General features: G+C 34.9%; 1 protein-coding gene across 10 annotated transcripts in view; it reads left to right on the top strand.

Annotated features, from left to right (window-relative positions):
• CEP170 (centrosomal protein 170) overlaps window positions 1-24940 on the top strand; it is a 147073-nt gene extending 122133 nt beyond the window's left edge. For 4 of the 10 annotated variants that reach the window (XM_027775213.1, XM_027775212.1, XM_027775211.1 and 1 more), the window contains 7 exons: window positions 495-729; window positions 7769-7946; window positions 10102-10272; window positions 13810-13898; window positions 17730-17823; window positions 19943-19994; window positions 22640-23035. In XM_027775213.1, coding sequence (XP_027631014.1) covers window positions 495-729; window positions 7769-7946; window positions 10102-10272; window positions 13810-13898; window positions 17730-17823; window positions 19943-19994; window positions 22640-22929 — 1109 coding nt within the window. In that variant the 3' untranslated portion in view covers window positions 22930-23035. Of the gene's footprint in view, window positions 1-494; window positions 730-7768; window positions 7947-10101; window positions 10273-13809; window positions 13899-17729; window positions 17824-19942; window positions 19995-22639; window positions 23036-23244 lie in introns of those variants that run through there. The other 6 variants (XM_006157215.3, XM_006157208.3, XM_006157214.3 and 3 more) reach the window with 4 other exon arrangements.
• Window positions 24941-25144: the final 204 nt, after the last annotated feature.

The raw sequence follows: 25144 nt of genomic DNA, 5'->3' as shown, positions 1-25144 counted from the left end.
CAGGAATTATGTACATTTCTATGTTGGGAAAAGAGTTTTTTTTTTTTTTTCCATCTCCATGTTGAAAGTCCATGTGGCATGAGGAAATCTTTTCCCTTGTTTTTATTTTTGTTGTTGGTGGTGTTGTTGCTGTCATTTTTTAAATCCATATTTTCACTGAAATGAGAAATATTTGCAATTGAAAAGTTCCCAAGTTAAACATTTAATAGAGCTTGCTTAGTTTATCATTAGCGAAAATTTTCATCTGAATGTTTATTCACTACACTATGGAAAACATGGTCTTTTGATTGTTTTAATTATTCATTGTTTCAATTCACCAAAGTGTAATGTTTCTCTCTTTAAGGAGAAGTAGACTTATGGTTTTTGTGAGGTATGTGTATGTCAGTTATTGAAAATTGTGCTGTGTGTGCGCTCTCATGGTGTTTGAAATCATTTTTTTATCTCCTTTAAATGATAACATAATAATTCTTTTTTTAATAATTAAACTAATTTAGTAAATTCAAGATGGAGGCGCTTTCCTACTGATTATGCTTCCACCTCAGAAGATGAATTTGGATCAAACCGTAATTCCCCTAAACATACTCGTCTACGTACTTCTCCAGCCCTGAAAACCACACGCTTGCAGAGCACTGGATCAGCAATGCCTACTAGTTCTTCGTTCAAGCACCGAATTAAAGAACAGGAAGACTACATCCGAGATTGGACAGCTCATCGAGAAGAGATAGCCAGGTTGGTTTTAGAGTTTTCTTTAAGAGTTGCAAATTTCTATCAACTTTTCAACTTGGTAAACAAAGCTTAAATTTTAATTTATACTAGTAGTTCAAGAAATAAAATCCGCAGATAAGTGTGAACTCAGTTTGGACAGTGATATTACTTCCTATGCATCTATTTCCTTGGTTCGTTGTTTGATGCCAGTGCAACTAACATTGTAGAATATATTTATTTTATCCCCTTCCCCTCTTTTAAATTTCTAGTACAAACATCACTGAGTAAGTGCAACTTTGAATGGTAGTCCATATCAGCTGTGTATAACTAAGAATTGTTCAGGCAATTTACTGATTACTTTCCTTTTAATTTCCAAAGAGGTAATATTATACATGTTAGAGATAGGTTGCTAATGGTCTCTAGGGAAATTTGGAGTACGCAGATTTTCACTCATACTGTTATGAGTTAATTAAGTATAATTAGTTCAATCCTTTCATAAATCAAAATTATTATTTTGAATATTTAAAATTATTATAATGTTTAGACTATATATAAATATGCTGCAAATGTGATTTTTAATTACTAACTTAGTTTGAATGTTCAAGAGAGATTATACTCAAGCAGATGCTTTAGTAATTAAAATATATGTGTCATGTTTAAAGTTTGTAAGATATTAAATTTTGCTGCAGTATATGTGTATTACCTAAACACTGTCACTATTTATATATACTGAAATTATTTCTGCTTTTTACTTTAAGACCCTAATCTTCAAGTTTTATACTTGGCAGTATTATTAAAGATCATATGTACAGTACTATAGTCCATAAATGGTTTCAGAAAAAAAAAACTTTTACCATAATTGTATAAATTTATTATTGTGTTCCTAAACAAAAATACCTGACAGTAGGTGATTTATGAAGAATATGGGTTTATTTGGCTCATGACTCTGATGACTGGAAAGTCCAAAGTCATGGGACCAACTTGTGGCTGGCATGTGATCACCACATGGCTGACAGAAACAGAGAAAGAAAGGCAGGCTTCTGCAGAGAGAGAGAAAAGGGAAGGAAGAGAAAAAAGATTTTTCTACTTCCCCTATTTGTGCCTCTCAATCAACAGATGATTGTGTGGTGCCCTCTCCCATCAAAGACCAGGTCTTCCTCTCTTAGTCCAATAACTCACATTTCGATCACAAAAAGATGGTACTCATCTTTTTGTTTTGAACTTAGCAAGGTACTTGCCCACATTGAAGGTCTCACCACATCCCAGAGCCATTATATTGGGGACCATATTGCAACACATGAACCTTTGGGAAACAAACCATTATCCAAACTATAACAGGTGGTTTTTTTGTTGTTTTCATTTTGTTGAATAATATGACTTGTATTTTTTGTAGCTCATTAAGTATTCACTTATAATTGCCTTTATTCTTGGAGACCATGCCCTCATTGTGCTACTTGAAACTTTTTAATTTGCTATCGTGTGTGCACTCTCCAGAGAGAGGCAGAGCAAAACTGAGAGAGGCAGAGCAAAACAGAGAGAGAGAGAGAGAGAGAGAAGGAAAGTGAGAAAACACCCCTCAGAGGATAGCCTCACTGCAGTACCTTTCCTTTCAGGATTTTAGGCACACACATAAATCTAGCAGGTTTTTCAAGCCACTGGGTCTAGGACTCAAACCACCATTGGCCATGTACGATCTAACCACCTAACCACCAGGTCACTGGCTGGCCATAACACTTTTGTTTTACAATACAAATGGTATTTTATAAGAGTAATTATTGAGGCATTTTTAAGTCAGTTCTAGTTAGAGGATGTGCACATGTAGGTATCTTCACAAAGTTTATGGAAAAGGTGTGTTATGAAAATACTGCATGGATTTCAAAGTTTTTTTTTTACTGAAAGTGTTTCTGTGGATTTTTTTGAAGTTCCCTTGAGTGTGCTTGGGGACCTATGGATAATTATGAGCCCACATAATGCTTGTAGTAAGAATTTTGACACCTTTTTTTCTTCTTTGGGCCCAGCTAGCAACAGCGGGTCTTGATATTTTCTCAAATTATTTTTTCTTCTCATGGAAGAGATTTCCAGTTGCACTAGGTCAAGTAACACCTGGGTGAACTAAATGTATGTCTACCTCCTCTCAAGAGGTTTCCCCTCTCAATCTCTTTATCCCAAACTAGAAAGGCTAAAAGCTGTCGTCTTCTGGGCCAAACCTAATTCCTTTCCCCCAAATATGAATGAGTTATAATAACAGGGAAGACAGAATAGAGGCTATACATTATATTTTCACTTGATTCCATTTTGTTATATGCGTTGCATTTACTTACTACTGTCTATGTGTATTTTATTATCTGTTACAAGACTCTCAGTCAAGGCTATTTAACCTCTAATGATTTTAATGTCTTTTCTTTTTAGTTTGTCAGTAACAATGTGCTAATAAATTTTGCCTTTGGGATTTTAATTTTTTAAGATGTATTTTTAAGTCATATATCTCCAAGCCAGGGAATTGTTTTATTTTTATGGAGGAAAAGAAAGCAGAAAAGGAAGGAAGGATACAAAATGTGGAAGGAAAGGAAGTCAGTGTTGATGTTTAATGTTCCTACAGGGCAATGATAAGTCTGCTTAATGTGACAAAATTTATTTTCAATTGACTATGAATGACGAACTAAGTGAAATGTCAGAAATAATTTTTTGTATGGACTACTGTCACTTAAATAATTAACCCATATGCTGAGAGCAATATGTATTGAAGAATAATAGGTAAAGATATTTTTATTTGGAAGGTATAATAGTGAATTTTAATTACAAAATGTTTTCTACTTTGATACTCATCTTTTTGTTTAGAACGTATGGCTATTTCATTTAACCAGCACTCTGTTAATGTCTATAGTAATTATTTAACCTGAATTTATATTTAAGACACAAAGATGAGATACACCCAAATGCAATGTACAAGTAAAGTATAGTGTACTTTTTCTTTCTGTTTGAAGAGGAAGCTTTTTGTCCACATGCTTTTGTGGCCCCTGCCCCATTTTCTCTATTATAGCACAGACACTGATTTCTTTCCAGTAGGAAATTAATAGATTTCAATAGTTTTATAAATATTAGCTACAAAACACCTTTACCAATGACAGAATACATTTTATGTAAAAATGTATTATTATACTGGATGATTACATAATTTCCATTCCAAATCAGAAGGCACTTAAAAGGGGACCAGCAGTTGGTGTAATGACTATGTCACTGGACTCCCATGTAGCCGACTGTGGTTTGAGTCCTGGACCTGGTGGCTTGAACTCATGCCGGGCTGCGCGTGTGCGTGCGTGACCAAGATCCCAAGAGGAGAATGGAGGAGAAGGGATTGTGGCATGGCCATCCCCCCTGGGGGATGATTTCTCACTTTCTGTTTCTCTCTGTCTTTCTGGTGAGCGCACGTGCCCTATAGCAAAAACCTCTCCAAAAAAAGATATTTCAGTGTCTTAGATTCATTATACATGTCATTGTACCTTCATATTGTATTTTTCAAGAGCAAGTTTTAATTAATAATATTTTATGTCAAGGGTGAACAAATCAGTTTATTGTAGTTACATTACATGAGAGTATTAAATGACAGACCCAGTGTAATATCTTACTCTCATATTAGCTGAAAGTATTATTGCAAAGATGGTACCTGTTTCTGCATACACCTCAGAAGTCCTGGTTTGAATCAAATTTACATATGCATAATATGCACACAGCCCTCATCACCAAAATACTTTTACGCAACTCCTGTAAACATAACAATGTTTAGCCTGAGGGAATTGTGAAGATGGCACAAATGTCCTCAGTGTTTACAGTCGAAGGAAAGAAGCAAAGGTGTATATGTTAGAGTGCTGTAAGGTATAAAGTTTTGCTCAAATATAAGATGTTCAAGTGTACAGTTGATGGGTGACCACAGTGCAGATAAAGCAAAGCCAGCTAATTAATGGGAGACTTAGAACCCCAGCTAGAAAGTGCGCATAGTATCTTATGTACTTTGAAGATTTAACAAGGGATCTGTATTATAGGAAGGCAATTCTAAAGGTATTATATGGAGTTGTTTGAGAGGAAAGAGAGCCTATAGATAAACTAGTGATCTGTTAAAGACCTCAGGTTAGTATAGTGTTGGTGAAGGTACAAATGAACAAATGAATGAGAGATATGAAGGTAAAACAAGAGTAGGAAACACAGAAACCAGAGGCACACTGACACTAAGATATTTATAGGATAGCCATGTGAAAAAAAAGTCTTAGCAGACAATTGAACTATAGCTTTGAAACACAGGAAGCCAGTGAGAGCTAGAATCGTAATTGTAGAATAAACACTTGGAGCCAGGGAGTAAATGACATCACCAGGGAATAGTGAGTAAACTGAATGTTGCTGAGCTCCAAGGGATAATCCAATCTTAGGGATGCAGTGTAGCGGAATGGTGAGCATGACTCTGGAATCAGACCGAATGGATACAAACCCAGTTCTACTACAGCGTCTGTGTGATCCCTGAGAGATTAGTTAACTGTGCTCTAGTGATCTCATCTGTAGGATCGATATAGTAAAAAGTGTTAACTGGAGAGTTGACAGATTGATGCATATACCTAACCTAGTTCTTAACATACAGTAGCTATCCATAAATGTTAGGTGTGTTTAAGAGGAATGCACAGAAAGTAGTGGTGTATGATTATGCTTTGAACATTTTTTTGAACTTTGAGCCTTCTGACCATCTCAAAAATTCAGGTTTACAAGAATCCAGGTATTGCTATAATTTCAGAATCAATACAAGTTCCCCCAGATTATAAAATCCTCTACTAGACTTACCCTATGTATATCTAAATATTCCACCCAAGGTTTGTTTCATATTTTTAGTTCAAACTCAGTTGTTTGAAAATGTTATTTTGTTCTGATAATAAGAACATTAGTATATGAGTGGTCTGTTTTTAATATTTAAATGATTTTTAAATAGTCATGTCAGAGAATACTCATCACTTCCATTCTTCAATTTATCAAAGTAAAGTCACCTGGCACTGTAGACAAAGACTTCTAATAATACTAACTCTTTTCTGTATACTATTTTTATTAGTGAAATTCAAATAAAATCATTACTGATCAAATATAGTTGAAAACATTTAAAGATAGAACTATAGTTTATATTTTCAAGCCTAAAATATTTGCAGTTAAAGTTACGAATATATGGTAACCTTAAACAGTACAAAACCAAATTGCTAGTGATTTTAATATATTATTAAAAATGTTGTGCTCTCTTTTTTTCCCAAATGCTTTTATCAATATTCTTTAATTACTAGAGGGTGCTTACACTCTCTAGAGGGGAAGAGGGAGAGGGAGAAAGCATTCCCTCAAAGGGGCATTGTCACATTGCAGTCCTTACTCAATTTCTCCATTTTGTCAGGATTCTGAGTACATGTGTATGTGCACCCAGTGTGTTTTCCCAGCTATCAGGACTGGGGTTTGAACCACGGTCAGACATGAGATCTGGCTCCCCTAATTAGGCTAGAGGACTGATTTTTAAAAATTTATTATTATTATTTTAGTAGGAAGTATGTTAATTTTAGTGGCTAGAATTAAACAGTGTGGGTCTTCTTATAGTCTATAAAGTAATATAATGAAGTATTTCTATGTGTTGCAATCCATTTTAATGAACGAGATTTTAAAACATAATTGAAGCATATACTGTGGAGGGGTAAGGGTAGACATGAGCCTTGATAATATTAAAATGTATTATTTTAATTTTTAAACAAAAGAAGTAGTCATCTATCATTTCTGAAAAGCTTTTATTAATTGGCCATAAATTGCTTCTGTTGGTCCGTAAGGTTTAACTTAGGTACTCTTTTAAAATCTATTTGAATTTCTGTGCCATTTTATTGAAATCTAGTTATCAAAATTTTGAAGTGATATATGGTTCTTTATTAACATATTAAATGAAATGCTTAATGATTACAGTAATTTTGAAGAATGACTATAAGTAATGTTTTGAGATACCTGTAGGAAATATAGTGTGATTTTGATTGATGACAAAAATCACCAGTATTGCTGAAAAAACTATGATTTCTTGCCTGTATTTATAATAGAAAGAAATCTTGAGTCAGTTGAACATTACTGAAAGCAAAATTGTAATTGTTTTTTCTTATGTAAGTTCAGACTGAATTCTCTCTTTCACCCCCAATCTTAAGGGCTCCAGTGATATACGAAGGAATCTTTGAAAAAAGCTTGTCAAAAATGTATATTATTAGGGAACCAGCAGTTAGCGTAATGGCTATGTCGCTGGACTCCCACGTAGTCGACCGCGGTTCGCGTCTCGGACCCGGTGGCTTAAATCTCACGCCGGGCGCGTGTGCGTGCGTGCCCAAGATCCCGAGAGGAGAATGGAGGAGAAGGGATTGCGGCGTGACCATCCCCCCTGGGGGGTGATTTCTCGCTTTCTGTCTCTATGTCTCTCTCTGTCTGGCGAGCGCACGCGCCCTATAGCGAAAACCTCTCCAAAAAAAAAAAAATGTATATTATTAGAAAAACTACAAATGGATTTTTTAAAAGTTTTGCACCAAAATAAACTCATATTTTAACTATCTTCCGTGAAACTTTTGAAGTTCTTTCAAATTAATTTTAATCATTAAATGTTAATGGTATATTTTTAAACACATATCTCTACTTAAGAATGTTCGGTTATCTTTTTCAAAGTCATATCTCTTAGATTATGAGGGATTCTGAGGGTTTTTCATAAAGTTCGTGGAAAATGCCCATTTTGAAAAAACTGCATGATTTCAAATGCCTTTGTCCCAAAATAAACTGGTGTTTTAATTCCATCTCCATGAACTTTTTGAAATACTTTTGTATTTGGAATTCAATTTCATTAATATAATTTTTAGAATTTTAAGTTTAAGACTTTGAGTTCAAAATATAATAGCATTTTCAAGCTATCTTAAATTATGTGTAAAATTTTTAATGAGATATGCATGCTCTGTGTAACTGATTCTATGATAGTGATTCTTTCTAGTGTTGTTATTTAAAAGAGGTTAAACTTCTTTTCTAAAATTATTACCAGGATCAGCCAAGATCTTGCTCTCATTGCTCGGGAGATCAACGATGTAGCAGGAGAGATAGATTCAGTGACTTCTTCAGGCACTGCCCCTAGTACCACAGTAAGCACTGCTGCCACCACCCCTGGCTCTGCCATAGACACTAGAGAAGAGGTAGGAGATCTTCATGGAGAAATGCATAAGGTTCTTTCTTTTCTTTATTTCTTTTGCTTTTAGCTTTTTGCTTAGTTTATTTTAGTTCTGTCCACCCTCCCTGTTTGCATGAAGCTCTGCATTTTCCAACTTTGCTTTAATGAATTTCTTTCATGTTTTTGTAACAAAACTAGTAAAGGCTAACATTTGGTCTACTATTAACATAAAACTGGAAATTCATTGAGAATAAGCACTTTCCCTGCTGATTCCTGATCAGTAGTTTCTCTTGAAATGTGAATATGAATGGTATTTGAAAAGCTAGCCAAAATTTGATAAATGATTTTATTAAGTGTTTAGGAAGTTAGACAATAAAAATACTCCAATTATAAATGTATTTTCATTGACAGTTAACTAGGAGATTTCTGATAGCAAAAGGAAAGAAAAAAATCTACAGTTTTCATTTTTAATAGCAGTTGTTGAACGCACTTACATGTGTGTAAACACACAAGGATATTTTGAAAACTTAAACATATATACACACACATAAAAATGCACCCATATTCAGAATATTCTTATTAGCTCTTTAACATAAGTTAACACATATATATTATTCTCCTTCCCAAACCCGGACCTCCTATATTACAACTTTGGGAGGCTCAATTTGTGTAACATTACTTCAAAAGGGACCCTTAATATATAATATAAAATTGGTACTCTCTGGCTGTATTGGCTATTTTGATCTGGGACAGAAATGCAAGGGAAAGATTTGCCCTTAAAAGAATGAATTTCCCTATCCAATAGTTGACAAACTATGGCCTTACTGCCAGTTTTCGTGCAGACTAAAAGCTATGGTTTTTACATTTTTAAAAGGTTAAAATAAATAAAGAATACTTTGCAACGTGAAAATTATATGAAATTCACATTTCCATGTCCATCAGTAAGGTTTTATTAGAACACATTCAAACTAATTTGTTAAACTATCATCTATGGCTAATTCTGTGCTGTGGTGGCAGAATTGGGTAGTGGAGCCAGACTTTATGGCTGCAAAGCCTAAATATTTGTCTATTCTTTTAAAAAAAATTGTTCTTATATGTTGAATATTCTCCTTCCTAAATTTAATAAAATAATGTTCTAAATAGTAGCCAAAACTGGCTAGCCCTTTTTGACAAATTCTGGTCAACTTAGCTGATGATATTTTCTTTGGTTGCTTTTTGTTATATTCCTTATTTAATCTAGTTCTTTAATAGTCACATTTGTGTGTTTATTTTTTCCTTCATGTGTTGTCTAATTTAATAAATGATCTTTTATCAGTCTGTGTAGAGTTTTGTTACCACATTGGTCAATTGTTACTGTATATAAAAATCATCCTTATTGGTGAAAAACAAAAAGATCTTCTTGGTGGCAAGACGTACACAATTCTTCTGGTACATTTAATATGATGATCTTATTTTCTCACTTTCTAACTAAATTTTGCCTTAACATTATTATACCTTCACTCAGACCCAGTAAAATAACTCAAACATTTCATTGAACAGATTCCATTTTTTTTGTTTTATTCCAGAATATTTTATTAGAGTTTATTCTTTCTTCAGTAAACCCGAGATACTTAGTATTGTATGTCTGTAATTTGTACTGTAGGTGGCAGTATATCATTTTTATTGGAATATGTAATTTTTGTAGTACTGTTTAAAGTTAATTTGACTAAAACCAAAATACTTATTTTGTGGATTTAAATTCTTTTTTCTTTTGTAAACTTAATTGGAATTTGCAATTTATGTATCTTGTGAAGAAATTTGCACCTGGATTTGGGGAGAGAAACAGGAAAAAAAGGAGATAGGAAACTAAAAGAAAGAAACATTATTTTACACTGGTAAGGCAATGTGAGTAAAATGAACTCATTGTCTATCTATCTACATGGCACAACTTTTTTGTATTATCTTTTTCATTTGGAGAAAATATCTATGGAAGAATTAAATTTAATAGTTACATATTTTGGAGATAAACTCTATGTAGATTAACACATATTTTATGAAGGTAATACCTTTGAAGTGATTGTTTAAAAAAGAGTAATTGGTTTATTGAGGATCATGCTCTATTACTACTTAAGAATAGAATGACTTCTGTCTAATCATAAAAGTTATAATGCCAATATCTGTACTTTTTCAAATTATTCTTTTCTCATAAGAGTTTGCTTTTGTTCTATTAGTTGGTCGATCGTGTTTTTGATGAAAGTCTCAACTTCCGAAAGATCCCTCCATTAGTTAATTCCAAAACACCAGAAGGAAACAATGGTCGGTCTGGTGATCCAAGACCTCAAGCAGCAGAGCCTCCTGATCATTTAACAATTACGAGGCGAAGAACCTGGAGCAGGGATGAAGTAAGTTAATCATAAACTGTAATGTGACAGAGGAGGCATGTCCTTGTAAGCAAGTGGGAAAAGGAGAAACCGTTCAATAAGTAGGACTGGAGAAAAACGTGGCTCTCTTTATAGAGAAAGTAGAATTTCATTCAATATCACATATTATGAAGTAATTAACTCCAAATGAATTAAGTTCCTTTTTAAAAAAAAAAAAATTTATTTGATTTTATTTTTTATTATTCAGTTTGACCAAAGAGAGAGGGAGAATGAGAAAGCCAGCCACTAGGTCTGGGACTTGAACCATGGTCAACCATGTGGGAGTTCAACACCCACACCACTTGCTGGCCCCAGGAATTAAGTTCTTAAGTGGCAAAAGGAAACTATTAAACTATTAGTTAAAAATAACAGCCAGCAAGTGGCATGGACATTAAGGCTCTAGATCCCAGATGGCCAACTGTGTGGTTCAAGTCCCACTCTGTTAACTCGAAAAACACACCGGGTATATGTGTATGCATTCCCAAAGTTTTGAGAGGAGAATGGAGAAGTACTTGCCCTTTGGCCATCTCACCACCCCTCGCCCCTGGGGCTCCTCTCACTTTTCCTCTCTTCTTCTTCTTCCTTCCCTTGCTCTGTCCCCAGCGAGCATACATTTCCCCCTGTAGCAAAAATAAATAAATAAATAAATAAAAATGTAGATAAGTATCTTTCAACCTTGGTTAGGGAATGATTTCTTAAAAGGCATGTTTTTACTTTAAAAGATTGATAAAATTGAGTATATTAACATTAGGAATACTTTAAGAAATGTGAGAAGTTACAGACTTGTAAAACTAAAAATCCACAGAAAAATTAGTGTACAGTATATATGAAGAACTTTTACCAATTAATTAAAAAATATAGCACAGTTGGCTAAAGATATGAACACTCTACTGAGAGAAATACCTAGAAAATATGAAAAGTGTCTAATGAGTGTTCAGAGACTACAGTGAGAGTGTTATATAGCCATTCAATTAACAATAAATTTAAGTTTTGAATGTTATATGGTTACTATAAGCTTTCTTATGTGTTACTGGTAGAGGTTAAATTGATGGACAGTCTAGAAAACAGTTTGACATTATCTTCTGAAGTTGAATATAAAGATGTCATGATCTAGCAGTTTTCCTGCTCAAATATGTCAAAGAGAATCCCTTTTCCATTGACAACAGAAGGCATGTGAAGGATAGTTATAATAGCATTGTTGAATACACACTGTGTGGATATAGTTTTGACAATATAAGGAGCTGATATTTAAATGTACATCTAGATTGAAATTTAGTCCTTTTTTATTAGCATACTGTAACTTGCATTATACATGGTTTAGCCCAGAGCAGGCAAACTTCAGCCCACATGCCAAATCCAGTCTCCCACTTGCTTTATAAATAAAGTTTTGTTACAATAGTCAGACTCATTAATTTGCATATTATCATGGCTGCTTTCACTCTAACTGGATAGTTGAGGCACTGTGAGAGATCATATGACCTTCTAAGTCTAAAATCTTCATTCTTTTGCTCTATATAGCATTTTGCTGACTCTTGGTTTTGCCTATGGATCTCAACTAGGGTTGTACCAACCCCCATCATAAAAACTTATTATTTTGAATACATTTTTTAAATTTACACCAGACTCTGTCCTAGAGAGCAAGGATTGTATTCTTCTCAATCTCTATATTCATATTATTCAGTGAAAGGATAAATAATAAATTCATTACTATTAAATCTTCCCTTTCATGATTATCTGAATTGGAAGTATACGAAAGAGCGTCTTTATAGTAATTGAAAATAAAATGGATTACTTTTTAAAAGCGATATGACTGCCCTGGAATGATTCAATCCTGTGTGGCTGTTCTGTGGAATAATAGTCGCTTTTCTCCATTTGCCTTCTCTCCCACCTAAGTGATTGCTACTACCCCATGAAAGAAGAGACAAAAATGGACATGAGTCCCCTGGGGCCAGAGCTATCTTTTCATTGTGAACTATGACAGATTTATCAGTTTAAAGTGGATAATGATGAAAATGAATGCCAGGTCAATGAACGGTCAGTTTAGGGGCTAGAGCAAGAAATGAATTGCAGATTGTTGAGGCAGAGGCAATGCATTGTGAAGGCAGTCCAGTTAAAGTAACACTGGCAACATTAAAAGTGTACAGCTAACCGTTTCCCCTGGGGATTTTGAAATAACACCACCACTGGTCTAAAGGTTGAAGTGTGGTTCAGGGCCTGTGCACATTAGTGGATAGTACTCAGTAGCTGTCGGGGAGAAGGATGTGAAAATCTTAAGTATATCTAGAAAACAGATTACCCCCAGATGTGGTAGCAATGTTCCACAGACAAAAGTAAAATTTGTTCTGGGGATAATGGTTTTGAAGATGAGGAAACCAAAGAAAAAGCTCTATTGAAGAAATCCTTATAAAGATAGTCCTGCCAATAATGCACAAAAATCAAGCCAGAATGGGAAGGATTCAAAACCATTAATACTAAGAGTAAAAGTCAAGAAGTATTCAAAATCCAGGAAAAACTTATGAAACACAAACGAACTAGTTCTGTAAGAAACATTAAAGCAAAAATATAAGCAAGTACAGAAAAGGGTAATTCTCTTCCCAAAGTGGAAGCCAAGTTCATCAGTTATGCAAAAAATTGCTTCCGGATGACTGACCAGAAGTCTATTCAGGATCTCTGACTGTGGAGGAAGCTGCTTTAAGAAAATTGTTTAAACAGTTTGCCAAAATTTTACATCTTATTTCATTTCTGTAACTGATGATATCTGGCTGTCCTTTTTAGGTTTTAGCCATAGGGTTTTGTGCTTGCCAGAGAGACAGCAAACACCAGAGAGAGGGAAGATGAGAAATCACTCCCCAGGGGATAGCCACACCACAGTTTCTTCCCTGTACACACACACACACACACACACACACACACACACACCCCTGGGGTGATTTTCAAGCCACTGAATCTGAGACCCGAACCATTGTTGGCCATGTGGGACTCCAGCGCATTAAACACCACACCATCTGCTGGCCCCTGGCTGTCCTTTTTTTAAAATGCAGAGCAAGAATGTTCCCTATTGTGTTTCTTAAATGTTGTCCATGTTCCGTTGCCAAAATGTATTGTACAAAATGCCTGTTTAGTTTTTAAAGATGGAACCCTGCCTTTTGCTTGTTAAGTATGTATGGGACATTACGATAGGATGTAGCAATGGTAGTGGTCAGGCAGGGAAATGGTGAGTAGACAAAGAAATACCTGTGAAATAAACTTCTTAAATAAAGTAAAATAATAAAGTGGTATGACCAGTATAGAAACTTGAGAAGTTATTTAACAAAGAAACTCCTTTGTTAATAGTCTTTGTCTTCTTCAGTTTATAATAGTTACACATTCCTCTAAGTATATTCTGCATTGATGTTTTAAAATTAAAATGAACTTAGATACTAAACACCCCTACTATGTTGAGTTGTGACTAACATTCATAATAGTTATATCATAAAATGGTAATATTTTAAGATCTACTTTTTTCTTTGGCTGTTCCAGGTTATGGGAGATAATCTGCTGCTGTCATCTGTCTTTCAATTCTCTAAGAAGATAAGACAATCTATAGATAAAACAGCTGGAAAGATCAGGTACTTTCCAACCTCCTCATTTCTATTATTAACAGGAATCTGTTACGCTTTTTCAGGCCTGTTGCCATACTTGTTAGGGACCAGGTGAAGTCACTGGAACTGAATCTTAACTGCTGTCACTAACATGTTCCTTACCTTTTAGGTATTGGCAATAACCATAAGCTGAACAGCATAAAGGGGACAAAGAGAAGCTAATGTCTGAAATAGCCAGCCCTTTTATAATTTGAGAATTAACATTCATAGTCACTTAGATTCATTTTATTTATAACCAGAAAAAAGTTTGGCGAGCACCAATAAACACAGTTAAAAGCACATTATAATTTTTATTCAAGTATAATGGCACAAAGAAATGTGGTATTATCTGTTAAAGATATTTTGTAGTTTTATCATCTGTACTAGGGAGAAATGTTCCCCTGTTGAAATATCCATTCTGTAAGACAAATAATAATGTGATTGAATGTATAAAAGAAAATGAAATGAAAAAAATAAAAAATAAAGAAAAAACGATTATGTAGTTTTAAAAAAGCCATTAAAATGAAATTAAAAAAATTTTTTTTTTTAGTTATGTTGAGATATTCTTGGAAAACAACCATTTTTAATAATGTAAGCTATGGTAAAAAGGAGTTTGCATTGTCTTTCAGTCAAATTTAGAAATGTACAAGGAAACACAGGATGGCCTAGATAGGTTACTTTTACTGGGCATGTTAAGAAACTAATTCAACTTTCTTTTATGTCTTGATTTCATGTCTTTGCTCCTTAAAATGCACCAGATCCTCTCTTTATTCTATTGCCTTCTAAAAGAAGAAGGGATGTGCACTTACCAGAGAGACAGTGAAAATCGAGAAAGGGAAAATGAGAAATCACCCCCTAGGGGGATAGCCACACCACATATACTTCCTCATGTTAAAAAGATTAGTGTAGGGACCACCAGGGTGGTTATATCACTGGACGTCCACATGGTCTGCTGTGGTTTGAGTCCCAGACCTGGTGTCTTGAAACTCACAGCAGGTGAGTGTGAATGCGTGTGTGCCCAAGATCCCAGGAGGAGCATGAAGGAGAAGGGATTGTGGTGTGGCCATCCTCCCTGGGATTGATTTCTCACTTTCCCAATCACTGTCTGTCTCTGTCTCCAGCAAGTGCACACACCCTATGGCAAAAAAAGATACAAACTTCTTAAATAACAGCAACAAAAAAGAACACTGTAATTTATGTAGTTTTGTCCTCTTTTCTCTTTATTATACTTAAATCTTTTTAACAAAAATAATACATGTGGTGAAAAATACAGGTATTTCAGAATCAACATACAATTCAAGCAAATGCCGTTTTGCAGCATTTACATTGTATTCCATGTAAAAATGACCTCAAGTTGTGAACTATGGCTTTTCATTGGATAGATTGTAACACCCCAGTTTGCATGTATTAAAGGGCAGTGCTGGAGAATAAACTGGAGTGCTTAGAGTATGAGCCTACACCATTTTTTTTCCTGAACCAATGTCTTTTCGAAAATGACTTTTTGTGGGACCAGCAGTTAGCGTAATGGCTATGTCAATGAACTCCCATGTAGTCGACCGCAGTTCGAGTCCTGGACCCGGTGGCTTAAACTCACGCCAGGTGCATGTGCGTGTGTGCCCCAGATCCTGAGAGGAGAATGGAGGAGAAGGGATTGCGGAGTGACCATCCCTCCTGGGGGTGGGGGGAGGGTGATTTCTCACTTTCTATCTTTCTGTCTCTCTCTGTCTTTCTGGAGAGCGCACATGCCCTATAGCAAAAACCTCTCAAAAACAAACAAACAAACAAAAACGATTTTTTGTTTAATAGTTTAATTTACTGTATGAAATACATTTTTCATATGTTTTTCATGCTGAAGTTCAGCCTAACTATGATTTTGAATTCATAATATAAACCAAAGATCACTTTGAAAACTTTTTTGGGGGTATGTGTGTAAGATTTCTTAATGGTTAAGTTGTAACTATTATAGCCTGGCTTAAAGTAACTTCTTGTTCTGTTTTTCTGCTTCCTTGTATCTAAGTATCATGGTAGAGTTCATTTTAGAGCACCAAAACGATAAATTTGTCCTGTTAAATCTGTACCACGATATTTACAGATAGTCTTTAAAAATAAGCTTTTTACCCCTTCAGTGCAACATTTTTTCCATCAGTCAGGAACCTTAAGTGACCATTCTAAACCATTTTCCTCAAAAGTGAAACACCTATGGTTTAACAGTTTTGATAGCATACTTTCTCTGCTCAGTAATAATCGTCTGGCAAATTCACTGGCTAAGAACAGATTTTCTCTGTTGTACAGATCTGTTGTAGTTCTAAGTTGGTCCATGAAATAATCATTATTTTCATCCTTTCTATGAGGCCTAATGCTGCAAGGACTCTTACAAGAACATGATAATTTACTTATGCCTTAATATCACAGTCATTAGGATAAAATTTTTGCTATCTTAGAAAGATAGCTAGCAAGAATATTTAGTCTTTAGAGTTGAGAAAACTTAATAGTAAGTCAGAAGGATATTCTTATACCAGAGTCTAGATCTATTGTTGCTTCTTAAGCATGGAGTTATGTGGAATTCTTAATGATCCAGATTTGACTTGATATCGATGAATTTCATGTTTTTAGAGATGATAAAACTGGCATATTGACCTTTGAAGAAATGCAAATATTAATTTTGTTTACTGCATAAATTCTGCTCAGCTTCCAGTAGTAGTAATTTATTTACTTAATATTGTATAGTGTTGATGTTTATATGAGGCAGTTACACTAAATTTCCAGCCTCAATGAAGACATTTTAAAAAGAAACAATAAAGGTGGCTAGTATTTAAATCTTTCTAAAACTTCTGAATCGTGTCTCATAGATTCCAAATGTTCTGTGAAATTAAAAAAATTTGCTACCTTATAAGTTAAGATAATTGAATTTAGTTTCTAATATAAGTATCTTTATTGGCAATTACTTTTATCAAAAGTATAGTCTTAACTCTTCATAGGTCATTATATGCAAATATACTAACATGAAGTTAAAACTTAAAAGAACAGTAAGTATGCCAACTTTTAGTCTTTAAAATAATGTTCACACTTTGCTCAATCATTAAGGTGCCTATTCTTATAAGAAGTCTTAGCAAACAGAAGTATTCTTACTTAATGCAACCTATTTTCTCATTAAATTATTATACTACTTGCAATAGTATAGTAGCAGTTTATTAATTACATTAAGTATAAGTAGCAGTTATATTATTAATTACATTAGATAAAATTTGGAGATTATAGCATCAACATTTGTTTTATATTTGATTTGCAATAAAGAATGAGATAAAATTAAAGAATTTATACATGTGTTAATAACCAGTCAATATTGTGATACAGATCTTTTCCACACATGAATCAGTAGTGTTGGCTCAGGTTTTTTGTTTTTGTTTTTGTTTTTTTTTGAGAGGCTTTTGCTATAGGGCACGTGCGCTCGCCAAAAAGACAGAGAGAGACAGAGAGAGAGAGTGAGAAATCACCCCCTGAGGGGATGGCCACGCCACAATCTCTTCTCCTCCATTCTTCTCTTGGGATCTTAGGCATGCATACACACACACCTGGTGTGAGTTTAAGCCACTGGGTCTGGGACTTGAACTGTGGTCGACTACATGGGAGTCCAGTGACGTAGCCGTCATGCTGTCTGCTGGTCCCGTCTATTGGCTCAGTATTTAATTTTAAGTTCATGGAATGATTTCCCTCATCCCACATTATGTAGCTTTGAAAGACATATTGGTTTTGGTATCATTAACAAAAAATCTGATGGGAAAATATGAAAACTAATATACTTATGTTTGTGATTTATAGGATATTATTTAAAGACAAAGATCGGAATTGGGATGAAATAGAAAGCAAGTTAAGAGCTGAAAGTGAAGTTCCTATTGTGAAAACCTCAAGCATGGTATGGTAACTTTTCTTAAAGATAAAAACATCTTAATTTCAGAAATATATATATATATTATTAATTACATTAGATAAAATTTGGAGATTATAGCATCAACATTTGTTTTATATTTGATTTGCAATAAAGAATGAGATAAAATTAAAGAATTTATACATGTGTTAATAACCAGTCAATATTGTGATACAGATCTTTTCCACACATGAATCAGTAGTGTTGGCTCAGGTTTTTTGTTTTTGTTTTTGTTTTTTTTTGAGAGGCTTTTGCTATAGGGCACGTGCGCTCGCCAAAAAGACAGAGAGAGACAGAGAGAGAGAGTGAGAAATCACCCCCTGAGGGGATGGCCACGCCACAATCTCTTCTCCTCCATTCTTCTCTTGGGATCTTAGGCATGCATACACACACACCTGGTGTGAGTTTAAGCCACTGGGTCTGGGACTTGAACTGTGGTCGACTACATGGGAGTCCAGTGACGTAGCCGTCATGCTGTCTGCTGGTCCCGTCTATTGGCTCAGTATTTAATTTTAAGTTCATGGAATGATTTCCCTCATCCCACATTATGTAGCTTTGAAAGACATATTGGTTTTGGTATCATTAACAAAAAATCTGATGGGAAAATATGAAAACTAATATACTTATGTTTGTGATTTATAGGATATTATTTAAAGACAAAGATCGGAATTGGGATGAAATAGAAAGCAAGTTAAGAGCTGAAAGTGAAGTTCCTATTGTGAAAACCTCAAGCATGGTATGGTAACTTTTCTTAAAGATAAAAACATCTTAATTTCAGAAATATATATATATATTATTAATTACATTAGATAAAATTTGGAGATTATATATATATTATATATAAATATATATATATATATATATTTGTTTGTTTTGTTTGTTTGTTTTTTACAGGTTTTTGCCTTAGGGTGCATGTGCTTGCCAGAGAGACAGACAGACACAGTGAGAAGGAAAGTGAGAAATCACCCTCTAAAGGGAATGGCCACCCCAGAGTCCCTTCTCTATTCTCTTCCTGGGGTCTTGGGCATGCACACACACATGCCCAGCACAATTTTCAAACCACTGGGTCCAGGACTCAAACTGCAGTCAGCCATATGGTAGTCCAGCAAGGTAACCACTATGCCATCTGCTGGTCCCAATGTCAGGGCTATATTTTAAAGGAAAGATAAAGTATTTATTTTGAGCAATTTGTTGATCTACATTTATAAAAGAAGATACAAATTCACAAATGGGTAATTTTTATTCTTTCAACTGACTCCTACAGGGGTTTAAGATGCTGATTCCCCCCCCCCCAAAGTTGTAAAAGGTGTGAAGGAGAACATCTTTAGTGTTTCTCACTATTTTGCAATCATATTTTCATATTCCTGTAATAATTATACATTACTAATACACAATTTTGAAATAAGAACAAATCTTAATTTTATTATGCCAAGGTGCATGCATGCCTGAGGGAGAGAGAGAGAGAGAGAGAGAAAGCACCTCTCCGTGAACCTGGTTATGCTGCAATCCATTTTTCTCTAGTTTTCCACCCCATTAGGATTCTGGGTACATGCACTTGCCCAGCATGTAAACCCTCCAGGGCTAGGTCACCTATGTGCAACCTGGCTTCCTCTGCACAGGAATTTAACTGCTGAACTATGGGGCCTACTTTAAATTTAAACATTAAGTTGGCATGAGTTGTTTCCATTTATTTACCTAATATAGTGCTTGTCTCCATTTTAATAAATCTGTGCAGATTTTCATTGCTCAGAGTATAATCCTAATGTTGAGGTTACAGTTTTTCCAAAGAAAATCTTAGGAGTTTTACAAAGTTGTCACAATATTGATCAATATAAAAGTTTCAAAATCTTTGCTTTTACAGTTGCGAAATCACTCGGAACTTTTTATCCTCTATCAATATTTTACTGGGAAAAAACATTCTATTAAAGATTTTTAAATTTGCATTTTGCTTACTAGACATCATAATTATCTTATGTCATGTTGCCACTAAGGTAGTACCATGTAGATAATGTTAAGTGTTCCAGATAAAAATCAGAGTGAGATTCATTGCTTCTCAGATGAAAATCTTTTAGTTAAGCTAATTTTTGTCCATTGTTTTTTTCTGCAGGAGATTTCTTCTATTTTACAGGAGCTGAAAAGGGTTGAAAAGCAGCTACAAGGTAAATTTACTACTGGTATAAAGAGCTAACGATTCAGGACAAATGCAGTATAAGTCGTATCATTATTTGGATATTATGTGATTAAATGTTATGTATAAAAATATAGACTTCTTCATATCCAAATTACTCATAAAAAGTGATATCTAAATTAAGAATATAATACAATTCAATCTTGGGCTTATTTTAATGCTTAGATTTTACAACAGGGTAGATGTTACAAACTGGTTACAATTTATATAAGTTATATATATAAGGTCATCAAGGAAAGTCATGATGTATTTTTATTTTTATTTTTTTTTTTTTTGGAGAGATTTTCACTGTAGGGCGCGTGCGCTCGCCAGACAGACAGAGAAAGACATAGAGACAGAAAGCGAGAAATCACCCCCCAGGGGGGATGGTCACGCCGCAATCCCTTCTCCTCCATTCTCCTCTCGGGATCTTGGGCACGCACGCACACGCGCCCGGCGTGAGTTTTAAGCCACCGGGTCCGGGACGCGAACCGCGGTCGACTACGTGGGAGTCCAGCGACATAGCCATTACGCTAACTGCTGGTTCCCGATGATGTATTTTTCTATGTTTTTCTATGCAAAGATGCATCATGACTTTTCTGACGACCAAATAGTAAACTGTACATAAAACAATATATTAAAATGTGTGTGTACAACTGAAAGTGCTTATTATTAATTAGCATTATTTATTTGATTTGACAGTTCTTAAATTATATTGATAGTATAACCTCAAATGAACTTATATTCTAATACAAACAATAATTGCTCAACCACAAGTAATGAGTGTGTATTAGCCATGGGAATCAGAAGAGGAAAGCAAGAATAAATGAACACAACTCTTGTTTGCCTCCTATACTTTGACAGGGACATTTCAGTTTATGTCAGATCTAGATTGCATGTTAGCACGTGTGTATGTCTTAGCCTAGAAGTCCCCAGTGGTAAATAAGTAGGTCCCAGAGTGAACAGCTAATTCTACTCACTTATTTTTTTAGAGAATTTTTTACTGTAGGGCGTGTCTACTCATCGGAGAGACAGATAGAAACAAAGAGACAGAAAGCAAGAAACCACCTGCTGAGGGAGATGGCCATGCCACAATTTCTTCTCTTCCATTCTCCTCTCAGGATTTTAGGCACACATGCATGTGCATCCAGCTTGAATTTCAAACCTCTGGGTCTGAGTCCTGAACCTTGATTGGGCATATGGGAGTCCAGCGATGTAACCATTACACCATCTGCTGGTCCCTTTACTCATGCTTTATTAGATTTGGTAATCATAATACATAGGTCTTGCTTGTGTGATTCTTAACCTTTATTCAACCCCAGCACACCTTAAGGTTATGATATACCCCTGTGAGTAAAAATGGCTTGCTAACACAGTGATTGTTAACAGGTGGAATGGAGATTACTTTTAAAGGAGTTACAAACTGATTCTTACATCTGTGTGCTTCTTCCGCCTAATTCCCTGTTCTGCCCAATGCCTAGTTGAAAATCACTTCCTGAGAACTTCTCTTGTCCACCTAAAGATCTTTTGGGTGGAAAGCTGGTCTTTTACTTTTTTTAAATTTTGCTAGAGAATGTGTGCACTTGCAAGAGAGAAGCAGAAGGCAAGAAAGCACTCCCACAGGGCATAGTTGCACTTCAATCCCTTCTCCTTCACTTCTCCCTCTTTTTGGAATTTTGGGCATGCAAAGTTAGATACCCAATGTGTTTCTCAAGCCTCCAGACCCTGGACTCAAAACAGGTGGTGGGCTATATGAGATCCAATCACCTTAATCACTAGGCCATAGGAAATTGGTCTTTAATTGGCCCCTCCTATGGAGGCATCAAGGTCTGTTTGGTTTGCTGGGGCTGCTGTGAAAGATCAATGTTTAGGTTATGAGGGTATCTTTAAGGCTTAGTGACACATATAGCTAATATCCTAATACTCCCACCAAGACAAATGACAATATGTTATTCTAACATTTCAGAGTATACTACATACTGTTCTAACACTCAGAGTATGCTGATGTTCTTCTGGCCTCTCCAGCATTGAGGTTACTCTGAACTCTACCTTAATAACTAACCCCCCATTTTCTGAATGATAAATAGAGCTAGGCATGTTTATTAAAAAACCGTAACCAATATTTTCACTACCCTCTCATAATAATGAGAGCAGATTTCAAAAAGATCTGTCTTAAATTCAGCATCTCCAAGTCTTATGACAGTCTCTAAAATACCCATAAGTAACTCATAAAGGGACTCAGAGAAATAATTCAGGTATGTGTAATCTCCAGTATAAATTAACCCAGAATTACTAAGAGTGGAGTTTTAGGGCCAACAAGTGACATGCTGGTTAAGGCACCAGATCCCACCTGGCCTCCTCTGCGTTTGAGTCCTGGACCTGGCAGCTGAACACTTGTACATGAGTGCCCCAAGTCTCTGGAGGAAAATGGAGGAGAAGGGATTGTGGTGTGGTCACACCCCCTGGGGGTAGGGGGTGATTTCTCACTTTCCCTGTCTCTCTCTATTGGCCATAGTAAGATTAAATATACACTGATAGTTGAAATATTATCCAAAGCATAAATAATGTTCATATCCTAATTTAACTACATTTAGAATTATATTTCTCTTTACCCATTCCTTTTCTTTATTCCTTCAGCCATCAATGCTATGATAGACCCAGATGGAACTTTGGAGGCTCTGAACAACATGGGATTTTCCAGTGCTATCTTGCCATCTCCACCAAAACAGAAGTCCAGCCCTGTGAATAATCACAGTAGCCCGGGTCAGACACCGACACTTTGCCAACCAGAAGCTAGGGCTCTTCATCCTGCTGCTATCTCAGTCTCAGCCGAATTTGAGAATGCCGAATCTGAGGCTGATTTCAGTATACATTTCAATAGGTTCAACCCTGATGGGGAAGAGGAAGATGTTACAGTACATGAATGACTTTTCCTTGATCGTTAAAAATAATTACCTGTGGAATATGACTAGGAATATGGGAAGCAACATAGTGTTGACTTAATACAAAACAAGACAGCTTGGTCAACTACAATCTTGTTATCCCTCTCTTAATTTTATTTATTTATTTTTTACCTATAACGTAGTGTCTTATCAATCTTTGCAGACTTTAGATAACCACTTGATGCACACATAGGAAAAAGCAGATTGTGGCAGTTTTTGCCTTTTGTGGTTTTATGATTTTCAAATTGAATTATATCATTGCATCGTTTCCCTTCATAGATCTTTGTTTTTTTTTTTAAGCCATGCTGTGACCTACAAGCAAACATACCCAACATTTCTGAACCCCCATGTCTCCTGTGCCAAGCTGCTCTCAGAAATGGACTTCCTCTACATCTGTACAGATTTGTTAAACCATTCTATTTGCTTCTTAATAGTAGGATTTATATTAGTACTTATTACCATTGGACACGATGACATATTACTCACCACAGTAAAGCCAACCTTTCACAAGTCATTCTGTGTCCTAAAATTTTCCAACATAGATGTGATTTATATAACTTTGTTGCTACGTAAATTGTCTTGGGGTTTACGGAGAGTATTATGTTTGCACTAAGATTTGCTGGGAGTGGTAGGTGGACATAGCTATATATCAATAAGGACTAACCATCTTTTTTGTACATAGGAGATTGATAATACTGTATTTGTTTTAACCTCACAGTGTTTTACTCCACTTTCAAAAAAGATCAATTTGGCACTTTTTTTCAATTTTTTTAATGGAAATAAGATTTTGTCTCATTTTAGGCTAAATGATAACTAGAAAGATTAAACTAGACAGATAGTTTAGGTGGAGTATATTTTTTAAACTAAGAACATGTATATTGGTCCTGTGTTACCAAGTTTATATGTGACAGTTGGAAAGAAAATTTCCCTTGCAATGATCATGAGGTTAAATTTTTCTTCATTAGGAGACTTGGAGAACCAGTAGTCATAAGATTAGTTGGTAGTTTGATTCCCAAGCAATGAATTGCTTCTGTGTGTTTCCCTATAGGACCTAAATAGTAAATCCTGTCTCAGTCTTACACATTTATAAGACCCTGCAAGATGACGACAAAAGGCTTTGGGCCTATGCTACTAAACAGGAAGCCTATGAAAAATATCTTCTATAAACTTTTTCCCCCCTCTTTCCAGTAAGTTCACATTGGGATAAGTTTTAAAAAGACATAATGATCTCTTCGTGTTTCCAGAACACTATCATTTGGGTGAAAATCTTAATTCAGTTAACGTATTAGTAGTAGGCCTATATTTTCCCCTTGACCCTCATCAGTCTATAAAAGCTAAACTGCAACTTTTGCAACTTTTATGAAATGGTCTTTAATATTTCAGCAATAATACTGTGCTACATTTGTTTAAGAAACAAATTAACTCTTCATTCTTCAAAATTTTACAGGATTTTAAAAATCCTGTACTATTGGACCAGCTAATAAAGATGCAAAATAAAACTTGTTGTAGAGATGTAGAAACAAACAAAAAAAAAGCCTGTTATATAATGGATCTCATATTTTTCTTTAAGTTAAAAAAGAAGAGTAAATGAACTATTCTCCTTGTAAACTAAGTTCCCCATTCTATCTAATAAAGGAAGACTAAAAAGGTTTTAAAGAACATAAATGGAAAGACAAATGCTTTGGAGGAATAAACAGAACATCAAAACAGGGTCAATTCACTTGAAGAAAAAAATTGAACAAAATAATCAACCATTGTTCCCTCTTTCATTTAATATTTGGACACTGATTATATCCACATGGAAGTAGAAGGTAAGAAGTTTAGGGAACTATTAGAATCTACTTTACTTACATTTTGTTTGAGTGTTTACACAGTTTTGTTCAATTATAAACATTTGGCCTTTTACTATGTTATTTTTATTTTGTATGAATACATTATTCTCCTTATTTATTTTTGTTACATTTATTACTTATGTTATTTTGTTATGCATTTACAGCTCCCATTTTTAAATAAAGTGTTTCTGGAACTTTATACAGTGATTATATATTTTATTTCTTCTGCCATCTAGCTTGCTAATACTTCATCAGTTTTTCAAATAATTGTTTATAAACAATTTTCCAAGGCTTAGCAAAAGAATCCTCCAGTTTTAATGAATATGTCTTCATTGTGAAACCTTATATTATTTTGACTATTTAAAGAA

Source organism: Tupaia chinensis, unplaced genomic scaffold (genome assembly GCF_000334495.1).
Source record: "Tupaia chinensis unplaced genomic scaffold, TupChi_1.0 Scaffold000532_1, whole genome shotgun sequence".
NCBI lineage: Eukaryota > Metazoa > Chordata > Mammalia > Scandentia > Tupaiidae > Tupaia > Tupaia belangeri.
This window is presented reverse-complemented; position numbering and strand designations above follow the sequence as displayed.